Here is a 25539-nt window from a genome sequence, read left to right on the forward strand (position 1 = left end):
AAGTAGTGTTGGAAAATCTAACACAGTTGTAGCTGTATTAGCCATTGCTACTATCATATATTGTCTGTAATGTGTATCACGTGGGTACTCATTTTGATTATTTTCCTTTAACCATTTAGAACCTTGGAAAAGAACAAGAAGAAAGGGAAGATCTTTTAAACCCTCTATTGACCACCAGTTACGTATTAGTTGCCAATATGCCAGCTTGGACATCAGTGTTTGTTGGATCCGTTTGACCAATTTGCACCAATTTTATCCTTAATGATGGATTTAACAGCATGACAAAAATTATTATTTTTTTGTTCTTGATGGAGATTAAGATGCCTTGAATTGTCTAGGGTGTTGTGTACTTAGAAACTAACAGCTCTAAGTACCTTTCCTACATTTTCTTTTTTTTTTCTTTTCTTTTTTTTTTTTTTTAATTAAACAGATGTCTTCAATTTAATGCAAGAAAACATTTTACTGTTGTACAATCATGTTCTGGTGGTTTGATTGTTTACAGGATATTCCAAAATAAAAGGACTCTGGAAGGTTTTCATTGAGGATAAATTGCCATAATATGATGCAAACTATGCTTCTCTATGATAGTTATAATACAAAGGTTCCATTCAGTGCAGCATATACAATAATGTAATTTAGTCTAACACAGTTGACCCTATTTTTTGACACTTCCATTGTTTAAAAATACACATGGAAAAAAAATCCTATATGCTTACAATGCACCTAGAGCTTTTTTATAACAACCTTTTTTTTGTTTATTTGTTTGTTTTGGATTCTTTAAATATATGTTATTCTCATTTAGTGCCCTCTTTAGCCAGAATCTCATTACTGCTTCATTTTTGTAATAACATTTTATTTAGGTATTTTCCATATATTGGCCCTGCTAAAATAGAATATAGCATCTTTCATATGGTAGGAACCAACAAGGAAACTTTCCTTTAATTCCCTTTTTACACTTTATGGTAAGTAGCAGGGGGGAAAATGCATTTATAGATCATTTCTAGGCAAAATTGTGAAGCTAACGACCAACCTATTTCTACCTATGTGCCGTCTCTTTATTTTACTAGAAATGGGAATCATGGCCTCTTGAAAAGAAAAAAGTCACCGTTCTGCATTTAGCTGTATTCATATATTGCATTTCTGTATTTTTTTTTTGTTTGTATTGTAAAAAATTCACATAATAAACGATGTTGTGATGTAATAGAGTGTGGGCTCTTAAATATTCTACAGCTGATACACAGGACTAGAATATGTTTGGGAAGAAACTTTTCAACTTGAATTTGCCTCCTCCACAATTGTAACTCATCTTTTCTCTTGCATGTTTATTTCATTTGGAATGGTTATGTATTCGTTTTCTAATTTAGGAGATATATACACTATCTCTACTCATTACTATCTCATTAATATGTTATTCCTCTGAGAAAAATCCCAACTCATTCACATTAGGTAAACTCTCATGTCCCTGGAGACTGAAACTTTTTAACTGGAAGGAAAGTGGTATAATTTCACTAGGTCAAATGATATAGATATTAACAGATAATGCTTTATGGCATTTTAAGTATAATTAATGCAATCCAAAGTTCATTACCTTAAAAAGTTTCACTATGTTTGTTACTTTTTAAAATTAATGATCCAAGCAGAAGGAAGTAACTGCTAATTCTTATTTTTGTTGGCTTCACAGGCTGAAGAATTTAAATAAGTCAGTATGCTTGAAAGATCCTTACTGCTTTTCAAAGATACATAGATCCAAAATGTAAAACATGGATTATTCATGTTATAGTATCTTGACTTTACATGTAAGTTCACTCCAGGGTTGCTATATTTAAAGTAGATCTCATGAGGCATTAAAAACATGATTTAGGAATACCACAATAAACATTTATTCTTTTTTGATGGCTATCACTAGTTAAAAATTGTCTTGGAAAAGTTTTGTTAATCCTAAAATGCCTTCTGCTATTGGAGAACATAACATGGTATGAGTGGCTTTTTAAAAATAAGTTGCCTGTTAGTCCAAGACTAGAATCAGGTGTTCAGAATAACTGTAGGGTAAAATACGCAGGGGTTTTTTATTTGTTTTGGTTCCTATGTTAAGAGAGATTGGATTAACACCTGTAACCAGAAAGGTTTGGTTTTATGGAGTTAACCTATTGAATTTGGAGAATGCAAAATGAAAAACTTTGTATAGACCACCTGCCTAACTAGTGAAGTATTACTCCTAGAAACAGGTCTTCATAGTTACCATTTAAAAATTCTGTATATTGTGGTAAGTTTGTAAGTCACCTTTATTCTACTACCCTAGTAAAAACTTGCACAAATCCTTATCCATGTCATACCTAAGCTGTTGCCTGAATCTGGTATGGGACCTGCACAATCTTACTGGGTCTTTTGATTGTTGACTTTTCAAGCATATTGAAGGCTATTTTTGCTATATGGCCTATGGATTTCTGAGAACTGCTATATGATCACTCATAATACATGTAACATTCAGGAATGCATAAGGAAAGGCCACTCATAATACATGTAACATTCAGGAATGCATAAGGAAAGGCCAGCTTGTAAACAGCAAAACAAGCACTGCCTAGTCTCCATTGTCTAGAGTAGCATTACATAATTGAAGTAACTTGGTAACCACTATCTTTCTAAGTATGCAGGATCGACCAAGTCAACACCAGTCCCAGTGACTGGTTTGGACACCGCGATGATAGAGCTTTACTGCCACCTAGTGGGATGAGATCTACTTGTCGCGTTATCAAGTTCACAAGTAACCAGGGAAGTTGATAAATGAATTGATTGGACATATGGCTTATTTCTATGTAATTTAGGTCATACTCTTGAAAGCTGAAGAGATACATACAGGCTCCTGCCTCTCAGACTCATTAGTTTGGTGTCACTGTACCACCTGCACATTCTGAGGATCCCCTTCCCCTCCCCACACCTTTTGTGCCTTTTATCCTCTTGGAGAAACTGACCTAGTAATGTGGAGGTTGGTGTATAGTAAGTGAAGGAAAAGCAAGAGGAAAGCGTATAAGATGGCCTGATAATGTGGCAAGAGCAGAATGTTGACTTAGCAAGTCATCTAGATCACTATCTCCAAACTATCCTGTTTCCTTATTAAATATGTTTCAGCATGTATCCATAATTACAATTGTACAATATAAATTGTGTGCATGTACTACTATGTTACTGTGAACATTATGAAACAGAGTTTTAAAGTGGGGGGGAAAAGTTGAGCACTCTTAAGTCCCAGTGAATTATTTAGCTCATTCCACTTTGGAAGCCATTGATCTAGGTAGTATGTAGATCATTAATAATTTTGTTGACTCCCCAAGGATGTCCTAGTGAAGATTGCTGTGGTATACTGTTTGATGTGAAAGGAAAAATTATTGTCTGCAACTCCAGTAAATTGAAGTCTTTTCTAATAAAAAAAACTTGCAAATGTAAACAGAAGTCCCTGTGTTTCATTCAGGATATTTTCCCTACCCTTTTGTAATAATAACAATTATCCATGTATTGGACACTTACTATGTTCCAGATGGTAAGTTAACTAGTTTTTGTGCATTATCTTCATTTAACCCTTAATAGATAGCAGTATCATCCTTTTACAGACTGGAAACAGGTTTGGAGATGTTTAGTGACTTACCTACAAGACAAGTGGTAACTGGCAGAGCTGGAGTTTGAACCAGTCTTGGTGATGACATCAGGGCCTATGTGCTTCAGTCTTATGCCATGTGACCACCTGGTATGTGCTAGAAAACCCCGAACACATTAATCATCTGTGTTCAAATCCCATCTCTGTGTGAATTGGGCATGTTACTTTCCTTTCTGAACATTTGTTTCTTTGCTATAAATTAGGGCCCATATCTCCCATGCTGGTTCAGAGTGAAGATTACATTCTGACTGCTCGTGAGGATATCTGGACCTTGAGAGATTATCCTTGGATGTTGATGGAAGCAGTGCTGCTGGGCCCATGACAAAGAGTATTGTTTTTCCCCAGCTTTAAGTGATGGTGTATTTTTAGTAAGTTTGCATGGTGCTTTGATAAGTCTCTAGACCTGCTTCTTTGTAGACGCAGAAAGCCTTTTGGAGTTACTAAGTGAAGTATGTTTTGACAATGGGGCACACACCATGGAGATAAGATAATTTTGATGAAAAGGGTTTTTTTTTTGCAGTGCCAGTAATGTGAGTTATAAAATATGTCATTCTTTGCAAGTAATACTGAGATGGTTTATCAGAGTATCTCATCTCTGACATGGCTGAAAAAAATTGCTTCTTTCAAGCAAATTGCTTCCCATGATTTGGGATTAATCCATAGAATGTTCAAAGTTTAGTGTCAGCCGTTTTCAACAGAAAATAAGGGTTGACAATTTCCTGTGTTCTTTAGAAGACTTTCAAAGCTTCACTGGAAGAATGAAGACTATTCTTGGCCTGAACATTTGCCCCATGGCGTGCTGGGCCCAGCCAAACAGCCTCGTATTAGCAAAGGAGGGTCAAGTGAAAGGGGACCTTGTTCTCTGCCAGGCTCTCAAAGGGTAAGCTGAAACACCCTTGGCCACACAGAACCACTGTTTAAGGTGTAGTACTTGGACCTGCTGAAATCTAAAGCTATTCAGGCTTTCTGAAATCCTTTGGGATGGGGAAAGGCAGTAGTTGACACTTCAGAATAGGTCTGTGAAGACGTGGCATAAGATGGCGAATTAATGTGGGATAGTAAGATGTTGCCAACAAATGTCTATTTTTTTGTTCTCTCTCCAAAGTGGGTCTGCTTGGCTTCCTAGCTTTCAGGTGTGTTGCAAGGCACAACAGTTCACCCTGTATATTAACAAGGAAACAGATCCCAGAATCCCCTGCGCGGCGGAGGGCGGGGGTGAGGGGCTGGTGCTCATCAGTGTGGAGTACTGAACTGACTTGGTCTAGCAAGGGCTTACAACTTTTCTTTTCCTTGTTTAATTCCAGTGTCTCTGAATTTCACTGTTTCTTTCATATTTAAATATATGCCCTACTAGACTTGCAGGCACAGAAAAGTTGCCTGTATTTTGGATAAGCCAGTAATTTAAGCAACTTGGCAAGTGATGGGTGCCCTGGCACAGTCCTTGGTGTTAATGTGAACTTTCCCCCCCGGCTTTTCAGAAGTCAAGGAATATATATTTTGTCTAGTATGAGTGGAGGCAGCTGTCAATTTTTATTTCTAGGGATAAATTTCATGTGATTATATAAATCTATGGCTTACTATGGTTACTTAAAAAAAAAAGTTCTTTCACCCAGGCGCCAAAATAAAATCTTCCTGAGACCTTAGGGTTGCTGGGTAGAGGTGCCAGGAGCTCAGGTTGGCATTTTCTTTCCCTAAGTTCCACTTCATTCGTGCCTAATTAGACCCCATCCCTCAGAGTTAGTGCTTGGAAGATAGAGTAGAGGTCACTGAGGCAAGCTCACCTTCTGTGACCTCTGCATTCAGATTGGGTTGGCCCATATATATATATACCTCGTGTCCTGAAGAGGAGATGGGCTTTTTCCTCCAACTGGTACTGTGAGAACAGAAGGACTCGTCCTACCAAATGAGAATATTGTGACAATATTCAAACTAGGAAGAATACCTGTTTATCAAATGAGGGGAACTTCAGCTGGGTATCTGAGGAAAGGAAACAAAACCAGAGAAGAGTGCAGCAACAAGCATATTGAGAGCCTGTTATGTGCCAAATACACAGAGTTCACACAGATTCTCCATTAAAGTTTTGATGTGCCTGTTTAACCCCTTTTTAAAAACAAGCAGAGTAGGGGTGCCTGGCTGGCTCAGTTGGTAGAGAATGCAACAGTGGATCTCAGTGTTGTGAGTTTGAGCTCCACGTTGGGTGTGGAGATTACTTATAAAAGATAAAATGTTTAAAAAATATGGGGTGCCTGAGTGGGATCAAGCTCTGTGCTCAGTGGGGCTTCTGCTTGAGATTCTCTCTCTCCCTCTGCCCCTCCCACCCCCACTTGCTCACGGTCACTCTCTCAAATATTTAATAAATAAAAAATAAAAATAGATGAAAATTTCACTGTATGATTATATAACGTTTGTATTGGCTATTGCTACATACAAAGCAACAAATGCCCCCTAATAAATGCCTTAGTAACAACTATAGTTAAACTGTAATAACATTTGTTATCTTAGTTTTTGTAGGTCAGAAATGAGCAGGGTGGTTCTGGCTGGAGAGTTGCATTAAAGATTTTGGCTTAGGGCTTTAATCATCTCAGGGCTTGATGGGCTGGAGGGCCTACTTCCAAGATGGCTTACTCAGACCAAGCTGATGTCAGGAGGCCTCAGTCCCTTGCTACATGGACGTTTCCAGGGGGCTGCTTGAGTGTCCTTGTGACATGGTGGCTGGCTTACTCCCAGAAAAAGTGATCCAAGAGAGCAAGGTATAAGCCTCAATGCCTTTTATCACCTAGCCTTGGAAGTCACACAATGTCATTTCCACAGTATATTTTTGCAGCTCAGCCCTGTTCAATGCGGGAGGCAGCTGTACGAGAGCTGGAGGATGAGGAGGCTGCTACCATGTTTTTTTCCATTTTCTGGTTAGCAGATGATTTTTTATTTTTACAAATAATGCTGCAGTGAACATTTCTGTATACGTCTTCTTGCCTAAATATGCAGGAGTTTCTAGAGGCTTGTGTATCAACATGAATAAAGCTAGCAAATCTGTGGCTTTGAGCTTCCTAAGCCTCTGTCAAGGTTTCTGGAAGGCATCACGTAGAATGGTTTATCCCCTGCCCCTTCCTCACTCAGACCAGATGTCCCCACAGGCCCAACCCACAGCCTTCGGTAAGTCCAGGCTTACATCTTTACAGTCTCTTCTTGACCAAAGAAGAGAGCAGGATCTCGCCCCCTGCCTTAGAGTTTTCCAAACCTCAGAGAACTGCAACAGGCCCAGGATGGTGACTGGCACAGATGTGGTCACTGAGAGGACCGCCATGAGCCAGAGGGTACCTTTGCTCCCTTGAAACCTTGTCTCCTCCTAGGGATTATGGGTAAATGAGGTGCCAATTCTGCAGACAACCTAGGCCTTTGAATCAGTTCAATTCACCGCCACCCCACACTCCAGCTCTGGGTCATCTGGGGCTTTGCCTACCCTACAACCTTTTTTCCCACACCCAGGCAGCCCCTAAACCTTGTTCGTGAGACTGCACCTCTCTCATCGCCCTGGCAGCCTGTCCTGGATGTAGGTTTATACTAGCCTCTACTCCATGGGTTATGGATGCACCCAAAGCCCACATCCCAGCACCAACTCCATCCCTCCCCACCAGGGCTAGATTCCTACTGGTACCCCCAACAGACTGTCAAATAGCCCCTCCCTACTTATCGATTTTTTTCATGAACTTTTTTCTTCTAATTTATAATTTTTGCAAAAGGTACTTTTTTTCTAAACTATTTCCGAGTTATTCGCAGCTCCATGCCCCTTGTATTAAATATTTAGGTGTGTATTTTTTGAAACAAGGAAATTCCCTTATAGTACAGTGTAATAATAAAAATCTGATGAAATTTAATGAGCTTTTAATAAAATGAAAAACATTTCAATATCCTTTTTGCTACCTCATCTTCCAATATATATTTATGTATTCATATTTACATACACTGCATTTTGCATTATGGCCCAAAGCCCCCAATTCTGGCTGTTGTGCTTGCATTTTCCTTAAAATAAATTTAAAGGGGATCACTTCAGCATCCCTGGGCCTGGACCCCTTGGGCACCAATAAACCCTGTGGGTTGATTGTGTGAAATCAGTGGCAGTGTTGACACCAGAGTCCAGGGGCCAGGCTTCCAGTTCATTTCTCTCTACACCATGTGGGAGCAGATTCATTCCCATTCATTCATTCATTCATTCATTCATTCATTCCACCCAACCTTCTCTGAGCACCAAGTCCTATGCGTGGAACAGCTGGGGGACATGGGGTGCGTGTGCCCGCTCTGCGCAGGACAGAGGTGTCTGATGCTCCTGTCCTCCAGGAACCCGTGGCCTCTGAGAAAAACAGGTACGAAGCATGATGAGGGGGCACTCTTAGCGTAGGGCCGCAGTGACAGACAATTAGGTGTGGTCAACATTTGTTCCTGTCTCAGGGTCCGGTAATGGCCGAGACCCTCAGGCTCCCTGCCCCACGCCCTAGGCGGCGCTGGGCCCGAGAGTTCCCCAGCCCCGCGCTGAGACCTCTGCTTGCGGCCAGGGGACCCCGAATCCCGCCGCCACCTTTGGCGGGGCGGGAGGTGGGAGGTCCGTCGGAGGATTAGAGGAGCGGCAGGTGGTGGCCCCTGGCGTGCCGCCCGCTTGCCGAAGGCGGGCTCCCCTGCGCCCCCTGGCGGTCGTGGACGCCTGCGCGGGGCCGGGCTCCTTAAGCGGGTTGCCCCGAGCCTCCGCCCTCCGCAGGCGTCCAGTTCCGGTCCCTCCCGGCCTCTGTCTCTTGGGGTGAAGCGGGGGCTGGGATCTGTGGGGACACCCTCTGCTTTGCTCCCACGGGCCGCCATTCCAGCGGCAGCGGCGGGCGGTGGCCATTGGGACAGAAGGTGGCAGCATCTCCACGCAGGCTGGGACTGCGCCGGAAGGTGACTTTCCTCCCTGAGGGCCTCCCCAGATTCCATACTGCTCCACAGTCGGAGTTTATTTTGTTTCAGAAATACTTCAGGACCTTCTGTTACTTTTATTTATTTAGGGAAGAGTTTTAAGAAGGTCGCCAAAGTAACTTAGACTCTTGAAACAGAACATTACAACCAAAGAAAGAAAACGTTAATGGTGTAAGCCATTCTCAAAAAGTTAAACCTAGAATTACTATAGCACCAAGCCTAAAAGACTTCCACTCCTGGGCATATTCTCAAAAGACGTGAAAGCAAGTCTCAAGCAGATACTTGCACACCTGTGTTCACAGCAGCGTTATTCGCAGACATACGTGTGGAGAAACAAAATGTGGTCTCTACCTACGGTCGAATATGGTCCAGCCTTAGAGAGGAAATTCTGACACACGCGTCAACACGCCTGAATGAACCTTGAGGGGCATTATGGCGAGTGAGAAAAGCCAGAGAGCAGGCACCAAAGGACAAATGCTACCTGGTTCCACTGAGATGAACTATCTACAACAGGCAAAGGCAGAAGGACAGAGAGTAGACTGGAGGTACTGGGTTCCGCGTGGAGGCACTGGGGGGTTATTGCTTAATGGGTGCAGAGTTTCTGTTTGGGGTGTTGACAGTTCTAAAAACAGCGGTGATGGCTGCACAACGTTGGGAGTGTCATCAGTGTCACTGACTAGTACAACTTTGAGTTTACCTCTCTTCCTCCCCACGGCCAGGACAAGCGCAGTGACTGAACTAGAGCCTGGAGTCATGTGAAGTGGAAGGGCCAGGCGTGAGCAAAGCACACAAGATCCGGTGTGGGCAGCCTTGCTCCAAGCGGCCGCAGCTGTGGAGAAGCGCTCTCCTAGCCTCCCATCTCCCTGGGAGTGCCACTTGGTGAGTCATCATTGTTTTGCTTTCCTGTGGGGAGCTGACCTTGGCCTGGGCCTGCTCTGGGCTTTAGCTTGCTGGCCCCAAGCTTCCCCGAGACAGAGTGACAGTGACTGGTGTTGCACCCAGCGTGGCTGGCTGCAAGCCCAGGTTAGCACAATGGGGAGGAGGCTCTGGTAGCTTTGCAGAGGCCCCTCTCCCCTACCTCATCTCCATGGGCCTTCACCACCCCTGCAGCCCCTGCCATGCACTGCCCCTCTGAGAGCTCAAGCTCCCTCTCCCCCGCACGTGCCTGTCTCCACCCAGGCCTGTTCTTTCCTCAGAGGCTCCGGGACCCCCGGGACCCACACCCTGCCTCACCTCCCTGCCTCCCCAGCCCGGTGTACGTTGCCTAACAGCTACATCAAACTTCTGCTTATGTCTCCAAAAACTGGGGAGGGGAAGAGTTTGAAATTTGAAATGAAAGAAAAGGGCCTCAAATGACTTATTATGGGAAACCAGGATTTGTTGGAGTCCTGGATTTTGTTGTACCTGTTTGCAGTGTTAAGTTGCCTTTATTTCGAAAGGCATGGGTGGGTGGTAGGAGGCGCTAGTCTTTAAGGGTTTGTATCCTGCCGGCATCTTGAACTGGCCCTGCCTAGCCTGTCTGGTGGTGGCTGTTTTCCTTCCAGCTTCTCGCTTGCTGTCATGGGGGCCTGCCCATCACATCGCAGGGGAGACCAGGCCAAGGAAGAGCGGGGAGAGCAGGAGGTGGAAAGAGCCTCCAGCCTGCCCTGGGGGAGTTTAGATGAGACGGGGTGAGGGAGAAGCTGGGGTTGAGGCCAGCATACAGAGGAGGAAAGCACTCTCATGGTGCCCATTGGGGGCTCTGACCAAGGACAAGAGGATATCTGCCGTCTCATGGCTGGGGAGGGGCAGACACCAACCCGGGTCTCCTGAGAGTATCAGCTTGGCCAGGGGGGAAGCAGGGCACTGAGATTAGGAATCCCCAGTGACCTCACCATGTCCTTCGTGGATGAGGGGACCTCTCTGGGAAAAGGGTTTGATGGACACTCACGTGCTTCTTCTGGAGTCGAGACAGCATACAGTGGGCCTATCACGGGTTATTTTGTGTTGGACGCTTGAAAAGCCCATTGGTATTGCCTAGCAGGTGGCCTGGTTATGGGAATGGGTGCATAGGTGGAGGCCCCTACCTGTGCCCTGCCCACTTCTCTGAAGAAGAAAAAAAGAAGAGGGGGCAAGTCTGTGCCAGGATCCCCCCCTTGGGAGAATTGGGAGCCCAGCTCCCAGGGCACCAGGGAGGCACTGCCCCAGCATCAACTCCCTCTGCAGACTAACCTCTGGCCCCAGCAGCCTCAGGAGCACTAAGTTCCTGGGACTGTATTGACATTTTTGGATTTTAAGAAGTAAAAGGGCCTCAGTTTCTTCCTCTATCAGACTGGAGCAGTTGCTTTCTGACCTCCCGCTTGGGGAACTCTTGTGCTAAAAGGGGCAATGGATGTGAAATGCTTGCCCTGTGCCCGAGGCTGCAGGCCCACAGTCATTAGCATTCCCATGGTGAAGAAATGTGCCCACGTTGCCTCTCAACAAGTGGATTTGTAAGTCTGTCCTATGGAATTAATCTCCCATAGATGGAAACATACGGCAGATGAGTGATGCTTCCTGCTTTTGCAAGTTAACACAACCAAGGCACGAGGGATGGCAGAGCAGCCAGCTAGTTTGGCCTCAAAAGAAGTGAGAACCCAGAGTCAGAGTCAAATGTGGAAGACCTCAGGGCATCTGGGAGTTTCTCTTGGGTGTGTGTGTGTGTGTGTGTACACTCATGCGTGTGTAAAGGGGCAGTTTGTGATACCCACTGTTGGGCTTTCCCTTCACTAGAGGTTCTATCACTAAAGAGAAAGGACCCCCTGAAAGTGAGAGGAGGAAGAAGTAGGAGACTGATTTTCTCGTGGCTGAACTTCTGTCAGCCTTTTGGGAAAGAGCGCAGCCCTGTTCATCCCCAGGAAGGCAGGAAGGCCAGCGCAGCGCAAGACACGACAGGGTGAATTTCGGGAGCTTTGGCAGAGCCAGGTTTGGAACACATCCCTTGGGAGGGGCAGGCAGAAGGTTCTAGAAGAGTCCAGCAAGGCCTACTTGCATACTGAGTCGTCTTTAGCTTTAACAAGAGGAAGGCTCTGCAGATGGGACGCAGTTTTCTAAAAGGCATCGGGTTATGAAAGTGCATTCAGCCCAGAGTGTTTACGCCGATCGGAACCGTGTTCATCCAGCGGATGCCTGTTCTGGCCCCACTGCCCGACCCTGAGCAAGTTCCCTTCTTCTGCAGTCCTGCATGCTTCCTGTGGAGAATGGAGACGCTTGTCCATGCCTCACAGCATCCTTGTGAAGATGAAATGCGATTGCTTCAATCAGGTGCCTGGCAAAGCATCTAGGACATAGGAAGTGCTCAATAAATATCATTGTAGCGGGATGCTAGCTGAAAGATGGAGAAGTTTTGGTTGTTTAGTTTTGTGGGTGTTTTATTTAAGTAATTCTGTTCATCCTAGAGGGGTGGGGGCAGAGTGGGCTCATAGCTGGTGAGGAGACAATGAAAGGTATTTTCCTCCTTCCAGGAAGAGAGCCAGACCTTACTATTCTTAAGATCTTGACCTCTTTTACATCTGGAAAAACTCTGTAGTTTTAAGGCTGATGCCCTGTCGTGGCACAAAGAAGCAGAATGAACGTGTTGCATTTTGGGGCTTGGAAAGGGCACAGGGGCTGAGCCTGCCATTTGGCCCCCAGGACCTGGGAAGAAGAAGTTATGAGCTCACCTGTGGGAGGGGAGAGGGCTGCAGGGATCCTGCGTGGAGAGCCCTGGGCAGGCCCAGTGGGGAGGGTGATGGCATCCTCCTTGGCTGGGCCCTGCCAGGCACAGGGAGGAGGCCGGTGAATGTGTGCTGTGGGGTGAGACCGCAGCATCCTCGTGACCTGGACACCTGGAGGACCTTTTCAGGATGGTGGGACATGCACCCCCACCCAGAGATGTTGTGGGATCCAAAGGAGAGGCCCTAAAATGTCTGATGTTCAAGAGCCCCCAGTCTTAGTGGGTGGTTCCTGATAGATCAGAGAGGAATCATCTAACATTACGTGCATCTTGAGGAGAATAATTCCTTGTGAATGAAACACAAAGATAACACAGGTAACATATGCTTAGAATCTCAGCAAGCCAGAGCCAGACAAAACTGTGCAGGTGTCTTTCTCACCTGGTGGTTTGGGTTCTCGTGACATCAAACGGACAGAGGCCTGAGGATCAGCAAACTCTACCCACAGCGACCACACAGGGCTGAGGGGTGGCAAGGAAGAAGAACCCAGTACCAGTCATATTAGTGAAAATGCATGTGAACACACGATACGTATTTATAAGGACACCCATTCAAGGATACGGTCTCACACCAGTGAGGAGATGGGTGTGGGGACAGAGGGAATCCATAGGTAAAGAGAGAGTCAGGAGAGGGCCTCCTGGCCCGGCAGTGATGCCTGGGTCCTAAGGCTGGAAGGATGACGAGAGCAGCTCTCTGCAGAGGCCACTCAAAGAGTCAAGAGGCAGGAAAAATGCTGGGCGTTAACCATGAAGGCTGTGTCACAGATGCCGTGAAACCTTCAGGCCACGCATGAGGCTCCCCCGCTGGGAATTTGCTGGATGCACAGAGAGCCTTCCAGGCTGAGTCTGCCCTTCTGTTCATTTGAAGTGTCCAATGTTGACTCATTCAGACCCTGGTACCTGGGTGGATTCATATGGGCTCACCTGGCAATTTCTCAGGTTCCGATAAACACAAACGGCATGTGTCTGATGGGGATTTCCTCTTCGATTTCCTTCAGGAACGGCATTGAAAGTAAATTGTTCTACTTAAACTGTTGGATCTGAACACATCCCACTGGAAAACCTCTCTTTTTTCAGTGCTGCCAGAATTCTCCTTCACTATCAGGCTTTGTGGATTTTCCAGAAGAACCAGAGCTGAAGGCCAGGCTGCACCCTGGGGCCATGTCCCGGCTGCTGACCCTTCAGTCATGGGAATTGCTGTGGATTGTCCTTGTTGGGGAGATGGGGTGTGACTATCGTGCTGGTCACTGATGCTGGTGACACATACCTTTATCCAAAGAGATACCTTGGAAACTTAGGGCTCTGTCCTCCAAAGACAGCCCAATCTTTTTGGAGGAAATGGTTAAGTCAATTATGATATAGGCAGACAATGTAATATTTTGCACCCATGAGAAATCCTACGTTTGAAGCAGTCTAATGGACATGGGGAAAGTTTCACGTGACATCCATTCCGATAATCCTTGCCAGTGCCTCTGCCCCACAACAGCAGCTGATGAGAGAGGAACAGAAGCACAAACAGGCCACACCCGAATCTACTGGAAATTACTCTTTGGCTGGTTTCCATCCTATAGCTAATTGGTCTGCTTAGCAGACCTCGTGAGCCAGAAGAGATGGCCCCAGGATCACAGACTTCGCAATTCCCAGAGCTCAGCAGCTCCCGACACAGCAGGAAAGGCTTGGCTCCACAAGCCTTGGCTCATTCCTACTGGGGGGTGGGGTGGGGAGTCCAGGGTCGCCGTCAGGGCTCAGGGTCGGGGTTCAGGGGCTGGGGACCCGGCGGTTCCCGGACATGCTGTGCCTGAGGGCCGTGACTTCCCGCCTCTCACACCAGGTCCTCAAATCATACCCAAAGAACAGCCTCTGGACCCTGGCCTATGGCTTGAAGAGTTCCAGGAAAACTAGACATTTAGGGATATTTGGACATTTGAAAAAGCCCAAGAAAACCAGGCAGCCCCCGAGACCCCCATTTCTGCCCTGGGAAGAAGGGCATCAGGAAGCACGGGCCCCAGGACCCTGCAGGCTTCCTTAGGCGGAGGGGTCTTCTGCACTTGTCTCCACTGAAGTTCTGAGCTGGGTTTGATCTCAGCAACCGGAACTCCAAGTCGCAGGCATTGCCACATGGGACCCAAAAGAGGTGTTGCTGGTGACATTACTGACCAAGTGTAAGAAAGCAGCTTTCTAAACTCCGTGAGATTCAGCCCGGGGGATTCTCCTACACGGCTAACAGCAATTGTCCTGCAGACATAATAAAGGAAGGTGGTAACAAAAGAAGGGGACAGAGAGAGAGGAGTGGGTGTGTGTGCGGGGGCAGAGTGGTATGGGCATGAGGATGGCCAGATAGATCAGTGAGGTAGAACTGAGAATCCAGAAATAAACCCTCACATTTACAGTCAGTTGAATTTCAAGAGTGATAAAACAATTCACAGGGGAAGGAATAGTCTTCTCGAACAATGGTGCTGAAACACTGGATATCCACAGGCAAAAGGAAGAACTTGAACCTCTAACCCAAAATGGATCAAGAACCTAAATGGAAGCGCTGAAACTAGAAAACGCTTAGAAGAAAACATAGGGATAAATCTTCATGACCTTGTCTTTGGCAATGATTTCTTAGATATGAAGCCAAAGCATGAGCAACAATAACAAAAAATAAATAAATTAGACTGTCAACATTTAAAACTTTTCTGCTTCAAAGGACACTATCCAGAAAGAAAAAAGACAACCCATAGAATGGGAGGAAGTATTTGCAAATCACATATCTGGTAAGGGACTTGTACCTAGAGTATATAAAGAACTCTTACAACTTAATAATAAAAAGACAACCCAATTTTAAAAATGGGCAAAGTATCTTAACAGAGCCTTGTCCAAAGAAGATATACAAAGTCACAGGAAAAGATGTTCAACATCACAAGCCATGAGGGAAATGGCAATCAACACCACAACCAGATACCAATTTACACTGAGTGGGATGGCCATTATTAACAATCAGATAACAACAAGTGCTGGTGAAGAGATGGAAAAGGTAAACGCCTTATACACCGCTGTGGGAATGGAAAATGGTGCATTCACTTGGAAAATAGTCTGGCAGTCCCTCCAAAGGTTCAAAATAGAATTACCGTTTGACCCAGCAAACCCACTCCCAGGTATATCCCCGAGAGAACTGAAAACCTATGTCCACAGGAAAACTTGACCATGAATGTGCACAGCAGCGTTATTCACGGTGGCCAAGGTGGCGAGAACTCAAACGTCCACCAACTGGTGGATATAACAAAATGTGCCGTATCCATACAATGAACTATTACTTGTTATAAAGAAGGAATGGAGTACTGGTAAGGTGCTATGTCATGGATGAACCTTGAAAACATTATGCTGAATGAAGCCAGTCACAGAAGACCACATATTGTATGATTCTATTCATGTGAGGTGCCCAGGAGAGGCAGATCTATGGAGACAGAAAGGAGCTCTGTGGGGGCTTGCCTAGGACTGGGGAGGTGAACGGGGAAGGGGGTGACAGGTAGGGGTGGGGATGATAACTAAAGTGTACAGATTTCTTTTTGAAGTGATGAAAATGTTCTAAAAATAATTGCAGTGTCGGTAGCCCAACTCTGAAGGTAATAGGAAGGTATTGTACATTTTAAATGGGTGAATGGTAAGATACATGAATTATATCTCAGTAAAGTTGTTACCAAAAAATCTTAGGGACTCATTAAGGAGTCTTTAAAAAAATAGTCCACCACAGAATTTCTAATGGTGCATTTTAAAATATGGTTCAATTCCCACATATTTAAGGCATGAATTGCTCTAAGAAGCAAGGGCTACACATGTAGATTGAAGTCACTCATCTGTATTCATAGCACGTGTGAAAGGGGGTCAATTCTTGAATTTAGTCAACTCCCATGTATGAAAACAAGGCAAAAAGGCGTAGTCATATATTCTGTCATGCCTTCTCCAAGAAGAATGCCACGCCTTCTAGGAAGAGGATTTCAGGGGTTAGTACATATGTAAAGAAACCTATTTCTAGTGACCTCTTCAGTGTGGCTCCTCCAGGGGGATCCATACCCTTGAGGCATACTTCCTCTCTGCTGACCGTGAGTGGCCACAGGGGCCTAACTGAGCCCAGGGCCACGGAGAGTGTACTGGGACCCCAGGCCTGGGGACAGGTGACATCAGACGAAGGACCTGGCCCGAGGGTTTCCTGAACATTCGTTCCACTCCCAGGCCACCTGATGCTTCCCCTGAGACATTGACTGGAAGTTGCCAAGTCTAAGTAAACAATGACCCAAATATATTTGTACAGAAATGTAGGGAAGAGGTGAAGCACAGGGCTGGGCCTGCCTTGTGTGACCAACACAACAAATTCATGGCCTGAGAGTGTTTTGTAAGGAAGAAGTAGATCAAGTATTTTGTTTGATGGTCCCGAGCGGCAGGGTGGGGCGACAAGCCATTCAAACCTGCAAGTAATCCCTGTTCCCTGGCTTATCGGCATATCCGCACTGGAACACAGGGCTCCTCCTCGATGTAGTTGTAATTACAAATAATAGGGGTCAAAGGGCTTACCTTTACTATGGGGAGGCTTGTGGGGACCCCCATGGGACCTGAGTGGGTTTTGCTTATTTGTTTCTATTTTAGGAAGAGGAACACAATTGTTCATATCTCCTTAAATTTAACTTTAAATCTCTTTTTAATCCTGACTCGTTGGCTGATGCTTTATCACCAGACTGTTTTATATATTCACACATAGCACATATAACTGCTCTTCCATCCACAGGGTGACTTTTCCATCAGTGCCTCTCCTGGGTACTGATGAATGCAGACGTGTACTCTAGAGAATAAATGAACTTGTGAATTCCAGATGGATCTGAATCGAGATTAAGGTTCCCGTGGTCAGCCCGAGGGGTCATTGACTCCCTGGCCGTGGTGCCACCTGAGCTCCCTCTCGCATTGGTTTAATCAGTGACCCCACCTCTTGCGGAGGGCTGGAGCTGCTCTGGGCATCAGGCCCTCACCTGTGGTCTAATGCCTTGACTATGTATGTATTTATTTTATTTATTTATTTATTTATTTATTTATTTATTTATTTATTTATTTTTAAGTATCTTCAGCCTCCCTTTCTTCATTTTTTAATTTTTAAACTATTTTAGAGAGAGAGAGAGAGAGAGAGAGAGAGCACAAGCAGGGGGAGGGGCAGAGAGAGAGGGAGAAGCAGACTCCCTGCTGAGCAGGGACCAAACCCCCCCCCCCCCCCCCCCCCCCCCGCCCTCGGGCGCCCTCGGGCTTGATCCCAGGACATTGGGATCAGGACCAGAGCCAAAGGCAGACACTTAACTGACTGAGCCACCCAGGCACCCCTATGTATTTATTTTTAAAACACGGCTTTTAAAAAAAAGGTTATGTTTATTTATTTGAGAGAGAGAGAGAGGAGAGCACAAGTGGGCAGAGGGGCAGAGGGAGAGGGAGAAGGCAGACACTTAACAGACTGAGCCACCCAGGCACCTCTAAAACTGTTTTTTTAAATCAATGATTATTATTGTGAAATATTCCTCAAATTACAAAGAAGAAAATAAAAACAGTAATTCCATTCTGTAGACCTAATTACAGTCCTTTTGCATCTGTATAGGTTTTTTCTATTATTATTAAGACCACATTTTTAGAGCAGTTTGAGGTTCATAGCAAAACTGAGGGGAAGGTCCAGATTTCCCCTTTACCCCCTGCCCCCCCACATGCACAGCCTCCCGAGAGGGAGACATTTGTTACAACGGACATATCATTATCACCCAAAGTCCCTAGCTCACGTTACAGCTCCCTGTTGGTGTTATTCCTTCTGTGAGTTTGGACAAATGTATAGTGACATGTAGCCATCATTATGAGATCCTTTAGAGCATTTTCACTGCCCTAAATTTCCTCCGGGCTCTGCCTATTCCTTCCTCCCCCAACCCCCCAACCCCTGGCAATCACTGCTCTTTTTACTGTTTTCATAGTTTCGCCTTTCCCAGAAGGTCATAGAGTTGGAATCACGTAGTATGTAGTCTTTTCAGAGTGGCTTCCTTTACGTAGTAATATGCATTTAAATTCTTCTATATCTTTTCATGACTTGATAGCTCACGACTTTCTGGCACTGAATATAGTCCATTATCTTAATGTTTCAGTTTATTTATCCATTCATCCTCCTGAATCTTGGTTGCTTCCAAGTTTGAGCAACTATGAATAAAGCTGCTATAAACATATAGTTGTTTTTTTTTTTTAATTTTAAAGATGTTTATTTGTCAGAGAGAGAGAGCACAAGCAGGGGGAGCTGCAGGCAGAAGGAGAAGCAGGCTCCCTGCTGAGCAAGGAGCCCTATGTGGGACTCGATCCCAGGACCCTGGGATCATGACCTGAGCCAAAGGTAGACGCTTAACCAACTGAGCCACCCAGGTGCCCCAAACATATAGTTTTTAAACAGATTTTGTAATATACTTCTTTTATTCAACAATAGATCATGAACATTTTCTCAAGTCATAAATATTCCTATGCAATTTTAAGGGTGATACTGTAATCCATCACATGGATTAAACGAGTTAATACAAATAAAGCCCTTAAAATGATGAGTGACACATGGTAAGAACTCAATATACCTTAGCAATCATTACAATATGAATGTGTGTCTAAACTGTATGTAATTTAATCAACCCTCTATTAGTAGATATGAGGGTGGTCTTCACTTTTTCACTAATATAAATAATTCCCCAGTGCGCATCCTTGTGGACAAGTAACCAATATTTACAACAGTTTCATTCTTCTTTTTTTAAGCTTCTACATGTGTCTTTAGAGTCTCACTTTCTAACCCCAAACAGAGACAGCTTTTCTGTGGGGAAGCACAGCACTGAAGGGAGCTGAACTGTTTGGGTTCCAAAACCTTTACTACCTTGCCCTACATGTATGACTCTGGACAAGTCACTTCACTTCTCTGTGCCTCAATTTCCTGTTCTGTAAAAAACCAAAAAGTCCTCATAGAGCATAAAGCATAGACTGAGTGAGTCACTATGTTGTACACCTGAAACTAATGTAACATTGTGTCAACTATATTCCAATTAAAGAACAACAGGGGGGGAAAAAGTCCTCAGGATTGTAAAGATCAAATGACTTAATACTATACTTGCCATCAGTGAATGACTGGATAAGCAAAGATGGTACATCCCTACACGGGAATATTATTCAGCCATAAAAAAGGAATGTAAGCATGGTACCCATAGTTAATAATACTGACTACATATTTACATATATATATATATAAATAATATATACATTGTATGTTTGAAAGTTGCTAAGAAAGTAGATCTTAAAAATTCTAATCACAAGAAAAAGACTTGGTAACTATGTGTGATAATGGATGTTCCTTAGACATCATGGGGATCATTTTGCAATATACACATATATTGAATGAGGATGTCTGACCTCTGAAACTATTATAATGTTATGTATCAATTTTATCTAAAAAAAAATAGGATGCAGCCTGATACCTGCTAAATTTGAATAACCTCAAAAACATTACACTAAGTGAAAGAAGCCAGACCCAAAAGGCCACATATTGTATGATACCTTTGGTAAGATATATCCAGAATAGACAAATCCATAGAGACAAGAAAGATTAATGGGGGACAAAGAGAGAGGGCAGTGGGCCGTTACGGCTTATGGTATGGGCTGTTCTTCTGGGGTGATGAAAACGTTTTGAAACTAGAGAAAGGTAGTGGTCACACAACATTGTGAATGCACTAAATGCCACTGAACTGTACATTTTTAAATGGTTGTGATGTGAATTTCACCTTTAAAAAAAATAAAGCATTTTATAGTTCCTAGCATATAATAAACAATTAAAATATTATTAGTACTTGTCACTCCCTCCAGCCAGCAGAGACTGTTAACCTCAACTGTTTTCAAAACAAGGAAAGAAGGCATTAAATAGCAGACAGGATGATGGGTCCCAGGCCCCATGGAGAGGATTTTCCTGAGGCCTGCCCAGTATACAACTGCTAAGATAATAACATTTTCATCTTGATGCAAGGACAACATGGAAAACTGGGTCATGGAATGGAATTGGTAGCTCTTAGAGAGTCTCTAGTTTCATTAATGTGGCTCTGGGAATCGAAAGTTGGAAAACGATTCCACTGTTTAAATATCTGTGGCAGCTACACCCTTCTTCCCATCCGCATCATTGCTCTCTTAGTGTGGGCTCTCTCACTGTCTCTTTTCTTCCTGAGATATAATCCACATGCCATAGATTGACCCCTTTCAAGTGTCCAATTCAGGTGTTTCATATATTCACAAAGTTGTTGTCTTTTGCTTGGACGGTTGCAGTAGTCTCATAGCTAACCTTTCTGGTGCACTTATGTACTTCCTGGTGTACTCTTCAGGGTTGTGCTTCCAACTTCAGCTGCTCTGATCTTTCTGAAACCCACATCTAATCGTGTTCCCTTCCTCCTTTCCCTACTTCATTTAAAATACCTCACAAGCTCCCTACCCCACAATATAATGTCTGAATTCCCAACATGCCCAGTATCTGCCTCCTTTCCAGCCTATCCTCTCCCACTGCCCCACTTTCACTATTACAAACCACTTCAATAAAAAATCCTTGCACACACATCTCAATAAACTTGTCTGAAAATTTTTGTTGTGTATATTCCTAGAAGCAAGGCTTCTAGATACAAGAATGGGCATGTTTTAGGGTATTGCCAAGCACAACAAGTACTGCCAACAACATTAGGTATTTATCATTCTAAACATCTTTACAATTCTTATAGATGAAAATAATGTCTTTGTTTTAATTGGAACTTCTTAGCAAAGTTGTACGTATTTTCATAATGTAGACTCTATTTCCTGTTCCATGAAATGCTTGTTTATGTCCTTTTCACTTTTTTTTTTAAAGATTTTATTTATTTATTTCACAGAGATAGAGACAGTCAGCGAGAGAGGGAACACAAGCAGGGGGAGTGGGAGAGGAGGAAGCAGGCCCATCGAAGAGGAGCCTGATGTGGGGCTCGATCCCATAACACCGGGATCACGCCCTGAGCCGAAGGCAGACGCCCAACCGCTGTGCCACCCAGGCGCCCCTATGTCCTTTTCACTCTTAGGTTGTTCATTTTCTTTCTCATTGATTTGCAAGAACTTTTTATTTATGTAGGATCTTAGGACTTGTAATGTATGATGCAAGTTTTCTCAGGTTGTAGTTAATTCCTTGCCTTTGTTTTTGGTGTTCTATTGTTGACAAAGAATTTCAAACTTTTGTGTAGCCAAATTTATCAGTCTTTTCCTTTAGGTTTCTAGCTTTCACATCATACTTGCAAGGTCTTTCCCACTCAAAGATTACAAAAATGTTCACCCATGTTTTCCCCTGCAATGTAAATGGTTTAACTTTCCACATTAAAACTTTCTCTCCTTTGGGTGTTTACGTTGTGAGGAGGGAGATAAGATTCCAGCCATATTCTGTAACAGTGGCCAAGAGCCTTGCTTTAGAAACCTAAGGACAATGGATTATGGATCCAAACCGATGACTTTGGCAAGTCACATTCTTGGTGTCCCCGTTCCCTGTTCTGTGAAATGGGAAAAACCACAGAACGCGTTTTTAAGTGTGCGGTGAGAAGTCAGCGAGGTGATGTGGTGACGTGTATACAGCAAGAGCACAGTGGCGGGGGCAGTGTAAGCCCTCAGTCTGGGTTAGCTGTTTTTCCTTCTTCAGAGCTAGTCTTCATTCTAGCAGCTCTGCTGGCGGAAGCCTCCTTCTTCCCACAGCTGTGAAATGCCACCTGTTAAAGGTAGCTACACGCTAGTTCCCCAGGCGCACTGTGTTTGCTTCTGTTCTCACTCTCCTGTCAGTCTTTTCGGGGCCCTGTTCATCAGGGCCCCTAAAGTTTGCTCTCTTCTGGCCAGTGAGGTCTTCCCACCCCTTGGGTGCCCAAGCCGTCTGCCCTCAGTAACTCCCTCCTCTTGTCTTACACCCCCTCAGGGCCAGCAGCCCCCTCCACCCTCTGTCCCAAGTCTACTCGTAAGTTTTCTTTGAATTTACCAAGCAAGACAGGACCTTTTATTATACCTACTTTGCAGATTCAAGAAATAGAGAGCTGGAGAGTTGCAGTTAGAACTTTTTTTAAAAAATATTTATTTATTTGAGAGAGAAAGAGAGCACAAGCCGGGGGGAATAGCAGACGGAGAGGGAGAAGCAGACGTCCCGCTGAGCAGGGAGCCTGATGTGGGACTCGTCCCCGGACCCTGAGATCATGACCTGAGCCGAAGGCAGACGCTTAACCGACTGAGCCACCCAGGCGCGCTGCAGTTAGAACTTTAAAGTAAGACTGCGTTCTCCTCTCAGCTCTGCCACATACCGGGCAGTTTGCCCTCTCTAAGTCCCACTTCCCATCTGTGCAACAGGGACAAGCATCCCTACCTTTGGGGGTCGTTACGAGAACCCAGTGGGGATGTGCACACCTTGGCATAGTGCCTAACACACGGGAACGCCTCAGCCTCCCCATGACGAGGCCTGCCTATCAGAACATCCAGTTCTAAATCCGCACAGGCTTGCTCTGCCATGCTGCCTCCCCCGAATCGGGACTGTTCAAGACCCAACAATGCCTCGGGGAGGCCTTCAGCCCTCACCATGGTCTCATCCAGGCCCTTCTCTGGGGACCTCGTCTTCTTCAGGGTGCTCATGCCAGCCAGGAATGTGCCCCCACTGAATGCACCTGCAGCCTTTCTAATTGCTGTTGCTAAACATATAGGACGCCCTGTACTATGCAAGCAGCACGCCTTCGTCACCATGGTGATCAGGCAGCTTCAGTCCCCAAACACATTCCTTTGCAGCATGTGTCTACCAGGGACAGAAGGGAGCCAGTGAGGCTGAGAGTCTGGCAAAGGAGGCTGGCCCCGTCCCCCAGTCTCTGAGAACTGAGTGACCGGGCCACTGCCTTTTGACTGCATGAAGGCCATCCTTTGGAAACTTTCCTTGTCAGCCCCAAAAAGCACACCTTTCCCTCACCTGAAACTGATTCAGGCACTCAAGCTCACACGAGAAGGAGACTCCACAGGTGACAGCTGTGAATCTGGGCAAATCAGAGGGTGCGGCGTTCACCGGGGCTTCCGGAAGGCTCAGGCTTGGTGGTAACAGAGCAAATCCCAGAAGCACCCACAAGAATCCTCTTTTGGAAAGTTCTATGAAGGCTGGAGCAAGAAACAAAATGTAGGTGCCTCCAGAGAACCTCTTGCTTCTACGGAAATTGTGAGACAAGCTGTTCCTCCTTAAGGCTCTTGCGCTCCTAGGGGCCAATTGAATCAGAATCTTGCGGGTGGCAGCGGGCTTTGATGGGAATTTTTCCCAGGTGACGGCCCATAGCCCTGATGGAAACTCCAGGTGAGGCTCTCAGGATTATCACGCGCTTGAGGGAAGCTACCAGAATTGGGAGTTTTCTTGAAGGGCCGGCAAGGAGGCTCTGACCTCGAGCAGGGCAGGGTCGTTTGTGAATGTGCTCCTGATTTTGAGAAGGCCTGTAAGGCCACAGTCCCTGTGAATGAGAGGGGGGGTTAAGATTTGGGGGTAGGGGTGAAGCTGTGGTTGAACAGAGATGAGTCTCCGGCTGTCGCGGCCCTTGTCCGGGCCCTGGCCCCAGGCGTCCTCCCGGGGCTGAGAGGACCTACTTGCCCAGAGCCTGCGCACTCCTTTTGAAACCATGCCCTGGGTACCTGGGATTCTGGAATACCCACCCAGGCGCCCCGAGCCTGCTTCCAGCCACGTGAGACCTGCGCCCTGGGTCCATCTTCCCCAGGGAACGCGGTGCAGCAAGGCATGCCCCCCAGGGGCTGCCAGAGGGTGGCTGGCTGCGAGCTGCTGTGGGGAGACTGGGCTGAGCTGTCTGTACACCCGCAACTCATGAGGCCATTTGTGGTAAGAGATGGGCGTTGGTGGGTGGTTGAGATGGGCCAGGGGCCGGGGACCTGCGTCTGTGTTCACGCTCCACAGCTTCCGAGCCAGGGCTGGTGTGTGCCCCTGATCTTGGAGAACCAAGAGCTCCGCTTTTCTCTCGAAGGCGTTAACTGCGTTCTCCAAATCACCCCTCTGTATATCCCCCGGTCTCTGCCGTGGTGCTCCCCCTGTATCTGCCTCCTGCTCTCCTGCCCAGCCTTCCAGGCTTAGCCCAGGGGTGGGCTCCTCAGCAAAATGTCCTTGGCCTCCCCAGGTGGAGCCCCCCTGTCCCCACCCCCAGTGCTCCCAGCACTGTTGCTTGTCTGCTGCCCCTATTCTGGGCACAGTCACCCTCACCTGCACATAGGGGCAGATAGCTTTGTCTCTCCTGTACACTGCGCCTGATTTTCCATTGGGTCCCAGCCCCTGGCCGCCACACCTGGCATGGAAACACCATTTAAGGATTGGCTCATGAACTAGATGCAGTCATTTCGGTAATTACGGGAGGAAGGCTTTGGAGGCTCCTCTGATCTTTATCTCAAACTCTGGTTTCTTTTGGAAAATACAGTGCTTGTTCTGAAGGGTCAGTTTCTTCTGTTGAAGTAAAGACTGGGTGTGGTACTGATCTGCTCTAGAATTTCCAACCTCTGAGCTGCCTCCTGTGTGTGGAGACTCCCCCACCCTGCTACCCCCCACCAGCTACGTGCAGAAGGCTGGGCAAGCAGGTGCGTCCCTGTTGCCAAAAATCCGGGGAGCTCAGCTGCCTGGGGAGGAGGTGACCACGTGTCCTGGTTTGCCCGGGACAAGCTGTGTGTGTATCTGCTGCTCTGGAACTATTATTAATAGGGCTCCTTTCCCTCTCAAAAGTGCCCCATCACTTGATAAGATAAATTTGGGGGCCTCTTAGTGGCAGAATCTGTGTCACACCGCCAAGCTCATCAGCCTGAACATTTGCACTGTTTTACTTGAGTTCTGGGAATTCTTAGATTTACTGTATTCTCAGAACGGTTGGCAGAAAGCAAGGGGAGTTTTCATGGCCTCATTAGGAGTCCTAACTGGTTCTCTTTAAAATCCAAGAAAATGGTTATAAATATTCTGTCCAATCCACTGGCTCTCAGGCTGTGTTTCCAGAGGACACCGATGAAGGAGTCCTGAGTCTGTCAAAAAATGATGGCTGTGTCCCATGTCACAAGGAAATTATGAGTCAGTGGATAGAATGGACTCAAATTCAGTTTCTTCTCCAGGGTTTTGTATGCCTTTGGGAGCCGCTCCTGCTTGCTAGCTGGTGGATAA

The 25539-nt window shown here is 45.7% G+C and overlaps 1 protein-coding gene and 1 long non-coding RNA gene across 3 annotated transcripts in view; both read left to right on the top strand.

Moving 5' to 3' along the window:
• Positions 1-3442, top strand: part of SEPTIN7 (septin 7) — a 124464-nt gene extending 121022 nt beyond the window's left edge. The window contains exon 13 of the mRNA XM_057304492.1: positions 120-3442. Coding sequence (XP_057160475.1) covers positions 120-159 — 40 coding nt within the window. The 3' untranslated portion in view covers positions 160-3442. The remainder of the gene's footprint in view (positions 1-119) is intronic.
• A 5117-nt stretch (positions 3443-8559) lies between these two features.
• The window catches only part of LOC113266471 (uncharacterized), a 53840-nt gene continuing 36860 nt past the window's right edge, over positions 8560-25539 (top strand). Inside the window, exons 1-2 of one of the 2 annotated variants that reach the window (XR_007188169.2) lie at positions 8560-9138; positions 9313-9472. This is a non-coding gene — a long non-coding RNA (uncharacterized LOC113266471). The other variant, XR_008956378.1, reaches the window with a different exon arrangement.

Source organism: Ursus arctos, unplaced genomic scaffold (genome assembly GCF_023065955.2).
Source record: "Ursus arctos isolate Adak ecotype North America unplaced genomic scaffold, UrsArc2.0 scaffold_3, whole genome shotgun sequence".
In the NCBI taxonomy this organism is placed as follows: domain Eukaryota; kingdom Metazoa; phylum Chordata; class Mammalia; order Carnivora; family Ursidae; genus Ursus; species Ursus arctos.